Source organism: Pempheris klunzingeri, chromosome 14 (assembly GCF_042242105.1).
Source record: "Pempheris klunzingeri isolate RE-2024b chromosome 14, fPemKlu1.hap1, whole genome shotgun sequence".
Classification (NCBI taxonomy): domain Eukaryota; kingdom Metazoa; phylum Chordata; class Actinopteri; order Acropomatiformes; family Pempheridae; genus Pempheris; species Pempheris klunzingeri.
In genome coordinates, this window is record NC_092025.1 from 11,962,072 (window position 1) to 11,980,031 (window position 17,960).

Sequence of the window (17,960 nt, forward strand, 5' to 3'; positions counted from 1 at the left end):
TGTCCTGACCTTAAATTGACCATAGCTTCTGCTTTTTAGCCGCCTGGGTTTTCCACCGTTTGCACACATCCATACACGGTCACATGTTGCATAAGAAAACAGTAATTGTGAAACCAAGACAAAGTGCAAACATTTGCTTCATCATTTCCCAAAAGCTGAAGGCATTATGGACGTGTTTATTCCATTATTGATTAAACACCCGGTCGCACCAAACTGGTTTGTTTGTAGCTCTTTTTTAGTTTGCTCAGCAGACTTGGTCACAAATACTCTTTATGATCCATCAAATGTGCTAAAGGCTCACTGTGAAAGCAGTGTGAAGAGTTAGTCAATGATAAGTAAATATATTTCAAAACCAAAAGGTCAAGAGGGGACAAGTTGAGAATCACACCCATTTGTATTGTGTCACTTTTTGTGGTCTTTTTGCATCTCTGTGATTGCTTTGTGTCTCTTTGAAAATATGTCAAATCTCTGGTCCTCATTCTAATACAGGTTGATTCGTCTGCTACATTTTGAATTGCAAAAGAAACATTTGTAGTCAAAGTTATTGAAGTAGAAAGAAATACAGCATACATACATACATGCACACAAAGAAATGTAGCAAACGATTCCAATGTACCTGCTTTCTGTCCAAAATGTCACCTGTACGCTCCACAAAACCTAATAGATAGATTACTACATAATTTACTAAACACATTCATGCTTGTAAGGACAGAAACCAGCAGACCTCATTGCTCTCCTCTAGCATCACCCTGTGGAGAAACCACACTACTGTTAGAACTTTGTCACTATATAAAGTCAGTATTATTTCCACCTATCATACTGTGACATGTGATAATAAACTGTGTAGAAGCTGCCAGAAGAAGCATATAGTATCTCAAAAACGTTTTTTTCTGTGAATATTAGAGAGTGCAAACAAGAAGGAACATGATTTCTCTCATCACTGCAATTCCAACTACTTTATGTCCTATATTCAGACCTAGACCAAGATCTATTAGTTGTAAAAAATTTTCAGTGACACTTCATAATACCAACTGCCATTTAAAGTGTAATGTTGTTGTATGAATCAGGCACTGATAAAATATTCATTGGTTTTCTCCATGGAAGTGTTCATCTGTGGTTCTCAATGGTACTTTTAAGTCCCATATTATGCTCTTTCTCAAGTTCATACTTGTATTTGGAGATCCTACTAGAATAGTCTTACATGGTTCGATGTCGCTGCAGCTATTTTCAGCTTCATTTTCAAGTTGCTGGGAGCTGGTGTTGGTGAGGAAAAACAATGGATGACAGCATGGTGGACTGAGGAGGGCTTCAGTGGGTGAAGACAGTCGCCCTGCTGAAGGTCTGCAGGAGGTCACATGGTCTACAGATCCCCTTATTATCCTCTCATTAGGGGTGCAAAATCTAAACTTGTGTTTTCACACGCATCTACTGAAAAATGGAGCAGGTGGGAAATAGAGAGCACGGCCTTTTCTCATAGTTTGGCAGTCTTTAGGCAGACTGGTGACATATTTATGGTGATAAAACACAAAAAGTGTATTTTGCATAATATGGAACCTATAAATGTAGGTAGGCCTATAGAGAGAAAGTCCTTTTACATTTATTAGCATCAATGAATATTTATTACATTTTCATGACATTGTGAGTCAAAGCTGCATCATGTGTTATATGGTGAATCGGGATTATAATCTGATGAGCAGTGTAAATCATGAATATTTTTGTAAACAGGAGGCGCTAATGGGGAGCAGAAACACACGAAGAAGAAAAAGACGGAAGTGACGTCTGAGGCGGAAGTTATCGCCAGTAAAACAACAACGCGCCAAATTTGTGCCAAATTCAACGCAGTCACATGGAAAAGTCTGTGTAATCTTTGCGAAAACTTTTTTAAAACGCTTGCTGGCTGAGAGAGGCTGTCCAGGTAAGATATTTGTTTAATTACGAGTCAACAACAGCGTTTAGCTTCCGTGCGTCACGTAGGTGAAGGACATTTAACAGTTTCATCCCCATCAGGATCACAGAATATCCTTAAACAGTTTGACAAAGACACGGTGTAAGAGTAACAGTATCTACCTGTTGTAAAATAAGAGATATGAGGAAATATTTGCCTGGAAAATGTAGGTGTGTGTTGAGTGTGACTGTGTGTTTCTGTTTCTAGCATGGCTGTGCCTTTTGTGCAAGACTGGGACCTCGTTCAGACACTGGGAGAAGGAGCCTATGGAGAGTATGAATCCTTTGTTATTGTGATTTACAACATTTTTTATAACCGTGCATCGAGGTGCTTTCACACACACAGACAATGTTTCACCTGAGTATCCTGTGGACATCTTCTGTGCCACAAAAATGCTCATCTGGTGAGCTAAACATCAATCACAAGACACAAGAGGAGCGTATTCCTACAACATGCTCCTCACAGGACCTTCATGGAGAGTTTTCAAGTTGGAAAACCAGCACAGCAATCTTTTACTTTTTAAGAAAAGGTGCCACTTGCTAACCTCAGAGGTCAATGAGATACATATGCACATTAAAAACATCAGAGCTCCTCTTTATCTGCAGTGTTTTTACCACAACGTACTTTATTTTCCTTGGCGTACGTGAAATCGGTGTCATGTCCGTACACCTATTGCACAAATGTTTTACAAACAAGTCAAGAAACTCTAGAAAATGTGGTGATTGCAATTATATAGTTTAGTTTGTCAGTGGGGCTCTTCCCCTTCCGCTTTGGTTTTGCCATAGAGAAATATGTATTTACAATAGCGATAGAATAATCTTTGATATGATGTAATGCAGAAATCCGAATATTTGGCGACCCTCCCATGTTTGACAGACCAGTGTTATCGCAGCCTTGATACCCATCCATGTTTATTGTTTGGCTGCAGAGTGAGGCTGTTAGTGAACAGACAGACGGAGGAGGCGGTAGCAGTGAAGGTGATCGATACCTCTCAGGCTAAAGAGTGTGCTGAAAATGTCAAGAAGGAGATCTGCGTCCATAAGGTGGGTCAGTCACCTTCAGTACTGTTAATATGACCTAAAGTTAAAGGTTACGTATACATATTCTTTATAACCGTAAACTAGAAATGATCAAATCTGCACCATGGAAAATGTTCTGTTTCTTTTGACAGATGCTCAATCACCCCAACATTGTGCGTTTTTTTGGCCATCGGAAGGAAGGTTCCACTATGTACCTCTTCCTGGAGTACTGCACCGGAGGAGAGCTGTTCGACCGAATCGGTGAGACGCATGACAGCAGATGGCAAACGTAGGACTGGTCTCATGGAGGGTGTGACCTGACCAGTAATGGTTTTAACAGTCTGGGTCAGTTAAAATGTTAGATTGAAACCTCAAAATATGACTTCATCATTCATTCTTCTCTTTAGCCAGGAACCACATGTATTCAGTTTCAGACCATCAAATGAAACTTATAGGGTTCCTTGAGGATTTTTACATATTTTGGTTTTGTTGTTGTACAAATGGTTTTGGAGTTAGTCCAGTAAATCGCCAATGCCAGCAGCCGTGAAATTATCCTTTGGGAAAACCGCACCCACCAAAGTACCTCCCTGTTTTTATCTTAAGTGTCTGACAACATTATGAAAAGGATCCCTACAGAGACAGACCTGTAAGATAATTTTTATTTCACCAGAAACAGCTGCTACATTGCTCAGTTCAAAGCCACCAAACTCCATTGACGAAAACATTTTGCCTCACAGAACACAGGAGTTGCCGGTCTACCACTGCCTCCATCAGTTAGTTCGTTTGTGTTAAATGTGTGAGGACATGGCCCAGGTTTAAAATTAATGAAATCATACTAGACTTTTACACTAACTAGTTTTTGCAGTGCAGGAATAGCAGAGTATCTACACTATTACCTAACATTTGTATTCATTACAGAATGTAGGATTAGAAAAGGTCGGAAAGAGCTTTAGTATTAAGCACAAAAAAAGTTCATGCTTACTTACACTGACTTTTGTTTCCCATGTTTATTGCTCTTCGTTTGGATTGTGGTCATTAAAATGCTGGCTTATTTTTATCTTAGAGCCTGATGTTGGGATGGCGGAGAAAGATGCACATAGATTTTTCCAGCAGCTAATAGCGGCTGTGGTGAGTGAAGCAAATCTGTGAGTTGGTGTGACCTTTCTGCACCCGTTTCTGCTGTTACTAAATCCTCAGTCACACTTTTGCAGGAGTATCTCCACAGTACTGGCATCACCCACAGAGACATAAAGCCAGAGAACATTTTGCTGGATGACAAAGGTGAGGATTATATAATGTGTATGAAGGTAATGAATAAATAACTTTGTTTTGCATGTTATTGTAACCATCATCTGCTGTTGTCCTTCGCCTTTAGATAACCTGAAGCTGACAGATTTTGGCCTGGCCACCATGTTTCGTTTCAAAGGACGAGAGCGTCTTCTGAGTCGACTTTGCGGGACTCTTCCTTACGTGGCTCCGGAGCTTCTCAGCCAAGCAGAGTACAAAGCTCAGCCTGCAGATATCTGGGCTTGTGGGATTGTCCTCACTGCCATGCTGGCTGGAGGTGAGTCTGTGTATACAACACATGCCAATCCAGCCGTCTTGCACCATTTCTTCCGTGCGCCTCCAGCAGCTTCAATTTTATGCTGCAGATGTGCTGAGACATTTTGCCACCTTCACTGCGTTGCTTCCTTTTCAGAGCTGCCGTGGGACCAGCCCACTGAGAGCTGTCAAGAATATTCAGATTGGCTCCAAAAGAATACGTACCTACCTCCTTGGAAGAAAATACAACCAATGCCTCTTAGTATGTCACATGTTATAGAAGTTTAAATACTAACTTGTCTAAATAGTCTCTGAGCTTTATTTCATTCACATCCAACTTCTGTCTTCAGGTTTGTTGTCCAAATTACTGCTGGCGAGTCCAGATGCACGAATCAGCATCACAGACATAAAGAAAGACCGCTGGTTTGCACAAGGCAAGTCTCAGTATTTGTACAGTAGAATCAACTCAACTTTAAGTCTAATGTTCACTGGACTGATGTCCGTGTGTGTGTGTATATCACTGCAGGCGTAAAACAACCACCTCCAGGCTCAGGAGGAAACAAACTTCTGCGATCAGATGTGGGACTCATACCCAGGGCCAACAGGTCAGAGCTTTGTGTCTTTTTTTTTTTTTTTTAGTTCAACTCAAAGGTGTATCTCTTTTTGTGTCTGTGACCTCACACACTCCTCCCTCTGCAGTGATGACAGGATGCAGTTTTCCAGCTCTCAGCCTGATCTCACAGCAGGTGGCTGGGAAGCCATGTTGCTAATCGGCCAAACTGAAGGTCAAGTCAGCTTCTCTCAGCCGACCAAGCCTGAGCACATGTTGCTTGGTAGTCAGCTGCTCGGCACACCAGGAGCCAGTCAGGTAATTCACACACTCGATGCTACATCCATTAGTCTTTTTTTGTTGTTTTGTTTTTTAATACAAACAATCAATGTGTGTGAATTTTCAGCAGACTTGAGCGGCCATTTTTTTATGTTTGTCCTTCACGATTTATGATTTGAATTCTTAAAATGCTGCAGTGATGCATTAATGCTGTTATTATTTTACTTCTGTCTTGTGTGTAGTCGCCATGGCAGCGATTAGTACGCAGACTGACGCGTTTCTTCACCACTGTGAACGCTGACGCCTCCTTATCTGCCCTGAAAGAGGCCTGTGACGGCCTGGCACTTGGCTTCAAACTCACCTGCACTAAACAGGTACATCTGTTTTATACACGTTTAAAAAAAATCTGACACTGATGTGTAAAGAAAACACCTCCTGCCAGGCTACATGACTGGAACACATACAGACCAAGATTAACACAGAAGCCTCTTCTAGCTGCTACAGACCATAACACACGTTAGTTTAACATCTCTCTGCCTTTTAGGTGACGGTGAGCACTCTGGACAAACGCAACAACAAACTCATCTTCAAAGTCCATTTGCTAGAGATGAATCACAGAGTGCTGCTGGACTTCAGACTGTCTAAGGTGGGTTTTGGCATTGAAAAAAGTATATATATTGTTTCTAAGATGAATAATTTATCACGACATTGAGGGCAGGGATGTAACAGTATGTTTTCTCTATGCTAAAATCCAGTACACCCTCACCCTCTCATCATCTGATGTCCTGTGCATTTTTCCTTATAACCATTGTGCAAATCTAGGTGGAGAACTTGTTCTATACAAGTGAGGTACTTTGTGCCAGATTGCTTGGGATGAGGAGGTGGTCTCAGTTATGTCTTAACGGTCTTAACCCTCACTCTTAAATTAACTAAATGTAGATTAAATTATGAAATTAAGATGAATCAACATGATATGCTGCAATGCAAAACAACTTTAAATAAGGCAATTTCAGAATTGGCTTAGCATTGCGAGATGATAAAATGGCAACCAATTTGAATGGACGCCAGCTTTTTGTCAGGTAGCAGAAATATACTTTATGATGTACTTTATTTTCCCCTCTGAGAACATGTAGCGCTGAAGATGCTGGATGACCGTCACCAAAACTCTCTCTCTCTCCTCATGACTTCACGTTTACACCTCTTGACTCATATGTAAAAAGTTAAAGGGCTAAAAAGCAGGAAAGAGCTAGACCTAATTACGTAATGGGTATTACGTCATTGTGTGAGTGCGCATTTTCTTCTGCGAGACGTTGATGCGTGTCTTTGTGTTTCCAGGGTGACGGTCTGGAGTTTAAGCGTCTCTTTGTGAAAATAAAACAGAAGCTCGGAGACATCATCAGCACTCAGAAGATCTCATGAGCAGTCTGGACGAACAAATCTACAGTACTAAGGACCTGTAAATATTTAGCTGTTCTGTTGGTTTTTTAAATGTATTCTGCCGTTCTATTCAAGTGTGTTTGTTTTCCTTTGCTTCTGTCCTTGTGAGAACCAATTAAGTGTTAGATGTCGGGGGGCAGACATTTTTAACTTGGGTCTAGTTCTTACTTTTTTAAAGGTTTAAGCATCAGGTCTAGTTTAGTGTTATTATGTGACTATTGTCTAAGGTAGGTACACAAAGGGCATAGAGGCGTGTGTGTGTGTGTCCATGTTCTGCCTTTGAGAAGACAGATTTGCTCTGATTGTTTGTTTGATGATGGACAGTCCAAAGCCTTGAATAAATTATTAAAAGACCAACATTGAAAGCGAAGTGTTCTGCGATAAATTATGCATTTAATGACGATGATTTTTGTCAGTATCCAGTTTAAGTATGTGTGAAAGTGCCCTGTTGGTAGACTGCTAAAACAAAAAAATACTCCTGTTGGCTGAGCAGTAAACATGCATATCATTTAATGTAGAAATCAATCATCATCTATTGTCCACACGTCAAGACAATTGTGGCTGACAATGCTTTGTGGAGACAGATTAATAAGGAGAGTTTGTAACTTGTAGTTGACTTGAGTCAACGGCTACACATACTGTAATGATTGAAAACTGTCTATTGTCTACAAAAACATTAATTCCAGGTTAAATTAGGAGTTCTCTCTATGACTATGAGCCTGTGGCCTTGACGGTGATGGTGACGTTGACAGGCTCATCACCATCTCCATGGGGCGGGGCTTGGCTGGTAGTGGCACTCGGGGGTGAGGTGGTGAGGGGTGAAGCTGCCCGGGGCAAAGCCATGGTTGGACCTGGAAAAGACCAGTGTAAAGGTTCAGTGTCAGGTACACAAGCAAAAAAGATTTTCAGCTCTGATGATGGTTGAAACAGATTAATCATTAAGTCTAATGAGATGACAGTAAATGTTTTAAACTCGGATAAAAGGTCGGCACAGAGAAACTTTACACTTGCAGCAGATGAATGTGGAAATGTGAATGTGTCCAATTTAAGTAACAAGGAGCAAAACACATTTTTAAGTGTAAGGCACTTGAAGTTTGGTGATGTCTGGCGACATATTACCATCATCGCTCTGCCCAACTTCAACTTGAGCAGAAGTCTAATCAGCCAGAAGTAGAAACAACTCGGTTGGTGTGCAGAGCATTTCAATTTAACACACGGAGTTAGCTGTTTGTATTTCTAAAAAAAAAACCCAGACATCATCTAATATTTCAAATCCTGCACACAAAAAAAGAAATTGTGAATTTTCAACTGAGAATTTAGTTCCCAAATTAAGTTTTAAAAAAAAGTTTGAGTTTTTAAAGTCCCAATCGAGTCATAGGTTTAGTCACCCCTTTTTGACAAGACTAAAACGAAACAAACAAATTGTAGCGTAAAAGTCACGTGCAGACAGCCTAGTGTTAATGTTACTGAAGAGTAAAGACCACACCGACATCTAAACAGGCCAGATTGACGTGTGCAGATATTTTTACATGCTGTGTAATGTGCTGCTATCTAGTGTGCAGACTGACATTAACGGAGCTATTTTCCTCTGAGTAAAAATTAATAAGCAAACATAATTGTTCTTTTGTCTTAATCAGTATGAAACGTATCCTTTGTCTATGCTTACAATACTGGTTTATACAAAAGATGTTTGGCTGTTCTTCATCTGCACTGACGGAGAACTAACAGTACTCCAACAGATTCATCAAAAGATCGGGGAGAACATTATGGAACCACAAAACATCAGATAAAAGCTTCTCCCTTTTAGTTTCTGATTTCTTAAAGAAACATGCTTTTAAATGTGAGTTGGACTGCAAGTTTCACAAAATGGGAGCACATTTAAAGTCACCAAAAAGTCCAAATCAGAGTGGTCAAGTTCATCTTTAGGTTTGCAGGAATATGAGTTTGATGTTTGTTCATCTTGCCTGATGATCCACCAATCTCCTCTATTCCTCCCTCTGACGCTCCCACCACTTCATCCTCTGGGAAGTTGATGTTTTCTCTCGACTGGCTGTGCTGCCTGGACACACCGAAAGAAAAATGGCTTTAAAGGTCTGTACACAAAATTGGCTGTCAACATAATTTAAAAAATGTTTTCATGTTTACATTACATAGACAATAATTACGATACTCACAAACCAAACAGCATGTCATGTAGTCCTGGGAGAGGAAACACAGAACATTTAATGTAACATAAACATATATCTTCATATTCAAGCCACTTGGATGTTGGTGCTCGTGTATGGGACTCACGGGGATTGTTGTTGCGGTTGCGGATTATGAATACGAGCAGCAACATTGTGAGGATGGCTGCAAAAAGCATCCCGCCTATAGCTGCTCCAATCACAGCAGGGTACATATTGGAGCGTGGTTCCGCTGCAACACATCACAGTTACACATTGCAAAATAGTACACCTCTGGCATAACACAGGACACTTAATAAATGTCATGTCATCATGTTTCACTTCTTTCCAGTGGTTCTCAACCCATGTCCCCTCATGTTACAGTAGCTTAACTGTTAACGCCACAGAGAAGGAACTGTATTTAAAGAAGTATTTTTTCATTAGTTCGGTTGTCAAAATAATTTTGTCAAGTCAGCAACTTTTGAAAGAGGGGAAAAAAACACTTTCTTCCTCTTAGAAACAAAAAGTTAAATTTATAACTAGTAAAACTGACCATTGCACAGTTTAACACAGACTCACTAGTTTTCCGACTGCAGTCTTACTTGGTCTGGTATGACCAGTTCTTTATGGTGGCTAATGTGAGCTTTAAACTTAGGTAGGTATAGCTGTGTAATGGAAATTACTGAGTGATGACTTGTGTTTACTCAGGATCCTGTTACATTTGGCTTTAGCATTTAGTATTATCCTGTAATTGTTGCTTCTGGCCACTGTAGATGCAAAGGTTCAGCAAAAGTTACATAGACTTGCTTTAAAGTAAACCCTGTTGCACTGAGCATAGGTTTGAATTAGTTGATGCATTGACAGTACAAGGGTTGAAAACCACTGACCAAACGCGACCTGACACCTGACCTACGAGCCTTTCTACACCTAAACAATCACGTGGAGTCAAATCCTACTATACAAAGTACAATTAACACAAATAATTTACAAAAGGAAGCACACAGGGTCAGTTAGAGGAAAGGGAAGGGGTAGGGAAGGGAAAGAGGTAAAGAGGAAGTGAGTGGAAGGTTTGAAGCCGTGAGGTGTGTGTGTGCGTGCGTGTGTGTGTTTGTATTTGTTTTTAGATTGTGTATGAGTCTTTCACCTAAGTGGGTAACAAAAAAGAAAAAAAAATGTTAGACTGTCATCAAAACAGCAATCACAGCAAGACAAGCAGCATCAACAATCTTTGAATGGTCGCCTAACTCGCCTGTCTCCTAAAAATTTCACATTATTTGTTTCTCCTGCCTTTGCCCATTATTTTATCATCTGTTTGATAAGACATCCCTAACTCCAGCCCCTGTCTTTGCCCAGTTCTTTGCCAAAAGTCACGTGTCTGACCACACTTTCCTGACTCTGCTCACTTATTATACCTGGAGTCTTTGCTGCAGAAGGGTGTCCAATGGTCCGGTGGTTGACAGGTATGATGCGGAACAGGTAGGTAGCGGTTGGTGTCAGTCTCGCTACTGTATGACTCCTGCCTTCTGGGTCCTCGATGATGCTACGGTACCAGACTGGTGGACCAATCTTTTCCTCCATCTCCTTTGAATCGTTGGTGCTGCTCCTCCTTCCTGGTCCCTCTGACACCCATCTGTGCTCCAAGATGAAACCTGTCCAACCTCTTTCTTCTTCGCTGTCTACCTGCCACTCCAGCTCCACCTCGTTACGCAGTCGGCTGTTGTACATCACGCTGACCAGGGTCGCGTTGGGCGGCATAGGGTGCTCTGATAAAGAGACAAAACACAACCAAATGGAAATATGTGTCTAAATCACTTTGGTCTACACTGAAATATCTCAACAGCTATAGGATGGATTGCCATGAAATTTTGTACAGATATTTGTGGTCCAAATAGGAAGAATCCTATGACTGAGGAAGACTGATACCACTCATGTTTGTGCAGTAAATTTGAAGCTGAAGCTTGTAGAGGGTTAGTTTAGTTTAGCTAGGAAACAGGGATTTCCCAGAATATTGAAGCATTGCTTTAAAAAGCTCTGACAGGAAGGCCACAGAAATTGGTTTAAAAAAAAAAAATACATAAAACAATTTCTTACTCTTGACCACTAAAGTGACATTGATTTCAGTTCCTCCCACTGCGTTGGAAGTGGTGCACCTGTACTCGCCGCTGTCTTGAACCTCATGCGTGTCTCTCACAGTCAGATTGGCCCACACAGATGTTCGCAGCAGTGTGTACTTTGAGGTGCCTTGGACATCCACACCCTGATTGTTAAACCAGGTGATGTCACTGACGGGAAGATAGTTGGCTCTCAGGTTGCAGGTGAGCTGGACATCACTCCCCTCGTATACAGACACAACTCTGCGCTGCGTCAGCAATACAGGAGCCTCTACAGGTGACAATGTACACATGAATTAATTAAGAAATCATCTGTTACTTGTTGTGAGATGTGTCTGACTATGTGCACTGACCCAGTGTGAGCCTGCAGGTCCTGGTTTGGACCAGAAGTGGATGCTTTGCGTGGCAGATGTAGGGTTTCCCACTGCGGGCGGTGCCATAGTGGAGAATCAGTATGTTGGAGGTTTCTTCACCACTTTTGCCCTGGCCGCCCGGGCCCTCCCACCACACCAAGGCCTTCGGGGCCCCTCCATCCCAGGAACAGGACAGCATCAGATACTGCTTGTTGTTGGTCACATAAGCAAAACACACTGGCTCTGCAGGGGGAACATCTGGTGGAAGAGAGGAGGTTTAAGTGAGACGTTTACAGCAGTTAAGATATAAAACTTTATCTTTTAGCGTTTTCTTACAAGCGCGAGTGCTGCATGTCCTCGATTGTTTTAGTGCCGTGTGGGATCCCATGCATGTAAATAAGCTGTTGTTGGAGGTCAGGCCCTCAGTTGACAGCAAGATGGCAGTGTTGTTCAGTGGATTTGTTTGCTGCCATGTGCCAGCTTGACCCACCCGTCCGGTCCAGTGGAGGGAGGGGGAGGGGAGTCCACCGGGCCAGGAGCAGAGCAGTCTGAGAGAGGTGTGATTCAGTGCCGACTCCATAGAACAGGAGGGGGAGCCATCAGGAGGGTCTGTGGGGATAGGATACAGCGTAACGAGGCAGTGATGTGCAAAGTGGTGGTTACATGAGGTCACCACAGTCAGAGAAAGTGCCTGTGGGGCTTAGATATTCAGCATGTTGGGCTTGAACCATCTAACCAAATTATAGAGGAAGAACTATGCTTTTCATTGGATATATATTTTATCTGCCATCTTTTCTTGTGATAGAACTGGGTAACAAAATGCCAAGACAGTACAACAAGTGTTCGTCTTTCCTAATGTGAAAGATAAAAAGGAAGTGCCCTCTGTCCCTCTTGGATGATACATTGTTTTATATCAGACACGGGATCGGAGTGACTTGCAAAAATGCATAAACTTAACAAAACCAAACAGGAGAGCAGAATGACAGGCATCGGCCTTCTAGCCAACCAACACTTGCCATGGCTGTGACATCACAGCGAGGTACCTGCCAGAGAGTCCCATCAACTTCCCAGATGGCCCGAACAGGAGAATAGGTCTGCAGCACTTCCACACTCTGCTGTGTGTGTGTGTGTGTGTGTGTGTGTGTGTGTGTGTGTGTGTGTTGCCATGTAAGTGTTTGTGCATTTACAAGCTTTTGGGTCTGTTTGGTCTCAGTCAGTACAGGGAGCTTGAAATATGAGGTGATGTACTGAATGGAGCAGGAATGTTTAAAAGAGAGGAAGTGCAGGAGGTTTCTGCGTACCACTGAAAACAGGAGAGGTTTGATTGGAAGGGAGTTGTATTTAAGGTGGAGTGGTTAATACAGGTGAAAATGAAGGGTGGTAAAGATCCTGGATTTGTGTTTTCTTCGTCTTGTGCTATAAATGTCACATCTCAGACTTTTACACTCCTCGCCATTTGTAGCACCAAGACAGAGGAACACAGGTGAGGACGGAGTAGAAGGGTTCACAGAGGAGTAGGAGAGCTGATGGCATGGTCCAAGGTCAAAGGTCAGAGGTCACACTCACAGTAGACAGTCAGGCTGATGGTTTTTTTCGAGCGGGTGTTGAGGTAGGAGTTCTGTGCCAAGCAGGCGTAGTTGCCAGTGTGCATGCGGAGGATCTTGGTGATGATGTACTGCGGGCTGGATGAGACGTGGGTGTTGTTGTGGAACCAGACGTACTGACTGGCCGGGTTGGACTGGGCTTGACACAGTAAAGAGACAGTCTCTCTCTCCAGGGCTGAGTACCCACGCTCTGTCACACTGTACGGAGTCACTTCTATCTGAGGAACGTCCGGGCCGACTGAGGAGAAAGGACATGAACACAGTCAGGTTGTGAAGGGCAGATTACATTTGTAACACACACAGCTGAGCAACCTCCTGTCAGTCTGTTGAGAACTAGAATTTAAAGTGAGAGACCTGCTCCATTTCTGCACTGCTACGACTGAATGTATTCCCACATTATTACTACAATCTGTCACAACAGTCCAGATTGTCAAACCCACAAAAAGACTCTCAGCTTATTGTCAGTAAGTCCTCAACATCATTATTGCCTCCTTCAGACAATTAAATCCCTGTGCAAAGCCTGAGTGACTGTGTAACTACTTAATGGTAGCTACACTGTCTCTGTGCCTCTAATTCAGACCACTGGAGTTCAAGTAATAACAAAGCAGAAACATTACAACATGTTTTTCAAATGCCAAGACAACAGAAGAAAAGTCATTGAAATAAATGGAAATTTGAAGTATAGAGTTGTTCACAAAAGCTGACCTGCGACCTACAACATGAAACAGTGAGTAATGATTTATCAAACTCATCTTTCAAGACATGTTAAATGGTGACATTTTCTCTGAGTATGACAAATGCTGAAGATGTATGTTCTCACACTTTATTGGTTTCTCACACATCAAATGCCAAAGAAAAGAAAGAATGTGATGCATGCTCATCTCCTACTCCTGTGATTTGAGGATGGTTAACCTTAAATCATTGCCGTGGTTTTAAAGGCAGGGTATGCAAGTTATTTTAGAAGCATTTTTTTGTCATATTTGTAGAAAATGTTGTAACAGCCCAGCAGCAGTCGATAGATGCAATTATTGATGTCCAATTATTTAATTTGGCCCGAATAAAAAGACTTCTACAGTCGACCTGTCGTACCTGTCTACCTCCGCAATCGGCCCATGAACTCAGCTGAAGAACGAGAGAGTTGTTTATCTGTTTACACTCGTGATGACTATTTTACTTGTGATTATGTCGTCGTGGCATTTATAACTGCCATTATCTGTTAGTCTGGAAAGTTAAGAGAGGCTGGCAGTCAGCGGGTGTTTACTGAGCCATCGTGGACTCAGGCGTTAGTCAGGCTTTTATTTTTGAATTCAGCAAAATCTTTGAAACATCACACAAAATGAAAAATAAATGAGTAGATGAAGAAATAAATATAATAATCTCCACACCCCAGAACACACTCACAGATGGTGTCCAGCCACAGCCGGTTTGAGCTCTGCCTGTTGACGGAGTTGCTGGCCACACAGCGGTACCAGCCGGTGTGGTTGCGGTTGACATCCGTCACGTTGATGGTGCTGCTGTTGCCCTCTGCAAAGGTTGAGACGTTGCCATTGCGGGTTTCATGTTGCCACAAGTACTGGATAGGTCCAGTCCCATTGTCGAGATTGCAGCGCATCCACATCGTGGAGCCTTCCACTGGAGACGCATCACTCATCAGGAGGTAAGGCTTACTGACGGGAACTGTGTTCAAGACAAAGCCCCACATGTAGGTACAGTATGTTTACTGTCTCTGAAGCAGATGAAGAACGCTGATCAGTAGATTTGTGTATCTATATTATGTTATTACCTTTTCACTGGTAGCCTGTAAAGGTATTTACAACCCAAGGCCCTAAGACTATTTAACACTTTCATTTGTGCTTTGGTTTTCAAACAGGGTTGTAGAGAAGCTGGTTTGTGCGTAATTTGCATCAAGAAAATCTAGCAAGTTTTTCATTCTGTGCAGACACTTTACAGATTAAGCAAACAAGTTATCATTTTTTCATTAGTGAGCTTTACAGATGCTGGTTGTCAGTTTTTTTTTTAAATCTTCAAACAGAGCCTTGCCAGCTGCTTCTGCCTTTTTCCAGCTCTAATGCTAAGCTAAGCCAACTGTCTCCTCTGTGTAGCTTCATATTCTGTGCACACATATGAGAGTGGTATCTATCTATTTGGATCTTTGTCAACAGTGTTAGTTCCTGGTATGTGTATCATTACTATGTGGGCATTATATGCAAATTAACAGTGTTTCACTTTGATCCATGTCGCCCACAGCAAGTTCTCCCAAGAGCTCCCCACTCCCAACGTCAGTGCAAATTTGCTTTTGGGCTGTTCGATTGAGTCTGTGACTTAATAACAAAAATATTACTGTTATTTTACTGTTGAATCAATCACAAACATGCATTTCACGTTACACAGCAGACTTTGAGAGCTGGGAGCCCCAGGAGGAGGACTCCTCTCACTGTAATGATACAAAGCCAGTTGAAAATGTGCAAGGTATCCCTTTGAATCTCAAGTATCAGTTGAGCTCCAGTGTTGAGGTATACAGATGTTTATCAAAGATGGAAAGGAGGGTAAATGTTTCAGAGAGCAGGGAGTCTTACCTCGGACAGTGAGGTGCACATAGTAATAGTAGACTCTGGGCTCCTGTTCTATGTTGTAGAAGGCCTGGCAGGTGAACAGGCCGTGTGCAGCCAGAGGCAGCTTCTCAATGGTCACAGCTGCACTGTTTGAGATGACCGTCAGCTGTCCGAGAGACTGGGCCAGCTTCTGGATCCTCGTTCCTTTCCCCAAATCATACACCACAGCTTTTATAGCTTCAGTGCCGGGCTTGGTGAAACTCCATATGTACATGTCAGGCAAGGTGGCACCGCACTCCAGGAGCACCGCTTTGCCCACCACCCCATACACATTGGTGTCCTGGTACACCACCTCCCAGTTGTGGTTGATTTTCACCGCTGGAGGAGGCAGGGGACACACAGACATGCATGTAAACTGTGTGTGTGTGTGTGTGTGTGTGTGTGTGTGTGAAAGAAGAGGAGATGGTGGTGTCGCATGCCCTGCCAGTGTTCTGTTACAGGATTGATTACACTGTAAGTTTCAGATACACTGTAATAGTTTAATAAGCAATTCCACAACAGATAGCCGGATTAGTCAAAGTGTTTTTCCAGCTACAGTCAGTTTATTAACTGTCTTTTGCTTGTTAATTTATTAAGGCTTGACAGTATTTTTGAAATAATGTCCAATATTAGTATAAATATTTTCCAGTATCTATAATTATATTCTAGTATGGCGAAATCAGACTAAACTTCCAACACGTGAAAAAACGATTCTATTTTTTTCTATTCTTTAGTCTTAATTAACAATTTGCTTGACATTAGAGCGGACCGACTAATGGTCCAGGCTGATGTATCTGTCGATATTAGCTCATTGCAGGTGTATTCATCAGAATAAGTGTTTGCCAGTAGATGACAAACAACTGAAGTACAGAAATGCTCAAATGTATGTTTTTAGGAAATTTAGGAACAGTGTAGTACCTCTGGCAGGTTTTAGATTTCAACTGTACAAACAGAAGCCGAAACACAAATTCAAGTGATCCTCATTTAGCGTTGTTTGCTGTATGTTTTTATACACCATGTATAAAAGGAAAATGGCTGATATACTGATCTGAAACTACAGTATCAGACTATCTCTTGTGCTATACTTCAAATCACCTACAACAAATTCTGCTGAAAGTTGATAAATGGTAAAGATTTTTTGTCCAGTCTAGCATTTAATATATTCATTCAAGTCATGTTGTATAAAAAAAATTTAAATCGCAGCTCAGACAAGAGTAAATGAACCCAAAGACACTAGACTTACCATATGGTGTAAAGCTGCTCAGGCTGGTAGGCAGAAATAGAAAGGCCAGCCCTAGCAGTTGGGCCACCATGGTATCATGATGATCTTGAGTCCAACAACCTCTTTACTCCAAAAAAAATACAGTAGAGATGATCAACAGGTAAAATGTTTGGACCGCAAAAACTGCCTGTTACCGGTTTCCCTCAGATGCCTGAGGTCCCGTCTTTTCCTCTCTCCAGTCTAGAAGTTTCTTGGAGAATCCAGTTGCAGGCACTGACTTCATTAGACTGAGAGTGGGGAAGGGACGGAGGGTCACTAAACTGATTTGGGCTCAATTATTCATGTGTTTTTCCTTTCTCTCTATCCCTCCATCCCTCTTTTTTTGTCCTGCAGGGTTAGAATAACACGGTGATACTGAGCTCATCTATTATACAAGACAGACGCATGGGTGGACAGGTTAGCTTTACACACACACACACACACACACACACACACCTGCACATTAACTCACAGCTGACATCCAGGGTCTTAACATTAACATTCCTACACACAGGCACACAGGCCTTTCATGTTAATCTTCTTTAACAATTCAGCAGTCGATAATGAAAATAATTTTGCTCCGAGTCTTTTTCAAACTGTGATGACAGCAGTGGGAGTGCTGCATTCATCAGATCAGCATCATGCAGAGAGAAAGCCAGCCTTGCAGTTGCACACAAAAAGAGAGATGAAAAACAAGGAATTACAAAAGGGTTTATATCTTTTCTTTTCCCTTTTCATCAGGACAAGCTTAACGGCTAAAAGATCTTATAGGCTACACGGACAACAGAAGTTTTATTTCTCATCTTTGAATTGATTTAGAAGTGATGAGCTCAACAAAAACATCCAAATAATTAGTTACAGTAAAGTCAAACTTTATTTACCTGCTGTCATTTTCTGAAAAATTCTGAAAATTAAAGGCATGACATTTTAATGTCAGAGGTCACATGAGGACCAGAGAGCAGAGTAAACTCTACTGATGGGATTAGGATTAAAATAGATTTAGAAATCTCTGGGACGTCTCGCAGCAGTGGTCTGAGTTTCCTCATAACAACGTCTTGCGACCTCGGCACCCTGCGGGCCGCCGTTTAAAGATGCGTAAAGATGTG

The 17,960-nt window shown here is 41.9% G+C and overlaps 2 protein-coding genes across 2 annotated transcripts; one reads left to right on the forward strand and one right to left on the reverse strand.

The window, feature by feature from the left end:
* The first annotated feature begins 1,814 nt into the window (after window positions 1–1,814).
* Window positions 1,815–7,129, forward strand: chek1 (checkpoint kinase 1). Its single transcript, XM_070843746.1, has 14 exons — window positions 1,815–1,915; window positions 2,153–2,218; window positions 2,874–2,988; window positions 3,117–3,225; window positions 4,028–4,092; window positions 4,176–4,245; window positions 4,340–4,528; window positions 4,664–4,768; window positions 4,857–4,940; window positions 5,033–5,111; window positions 5,206–5,374; window positions 5,578–5,709; window positions 5,880–5,981; window positions 6,671–7,129. Exons 2-14 carry the CDS (start codon window positions 2,154–2,156, stop codon window positions 6,752–6,754), a joined length of 1,368 nt encoding a protein of 455 aa, XP_070699847.1. The 5' UTR covers window positions 1,815–1,915; window position 2,153; the 3' UTR covers window positions 6,755–7,129.
* Window positions 7,130–7,287: 158 nt separating this feature from the next.
* Window positions 7,288–16,906, reverse strand: LOC139213499 (V-set and immunoglobulin domain-containing protein 10-like 2). Its single transcript, XM_070844209.1, has 12 exons — window positions 16,837–16,906; window positions 15,579–15,932; window positions 14,404–14,679; window positions 12,965–13,240; window positions 11,735–12,007; window positions 11,399–11,656; window positions 11,026–11,316; window positions 10,347–10,697; window positions 9,065–9,187; window positions 8,947–8,971; window positions 8,736–8,831; window positions 7,288–7,628 (listed from the first exon to the last, which is right to left on the reverse strand). The coding sequence occupies exons 1-12, from the start codon at window positions 16,904–16,906 to the stop codon at window positions 7,484–7,486; spliced, it is 2,538 nt and encodes an 845-aa protein (XP_070700310.1). The 3' UTR covers window positions 7,288–7,483.
* Window positions 16,907–17,960: the final 1,054 nt, after the last annotated feature.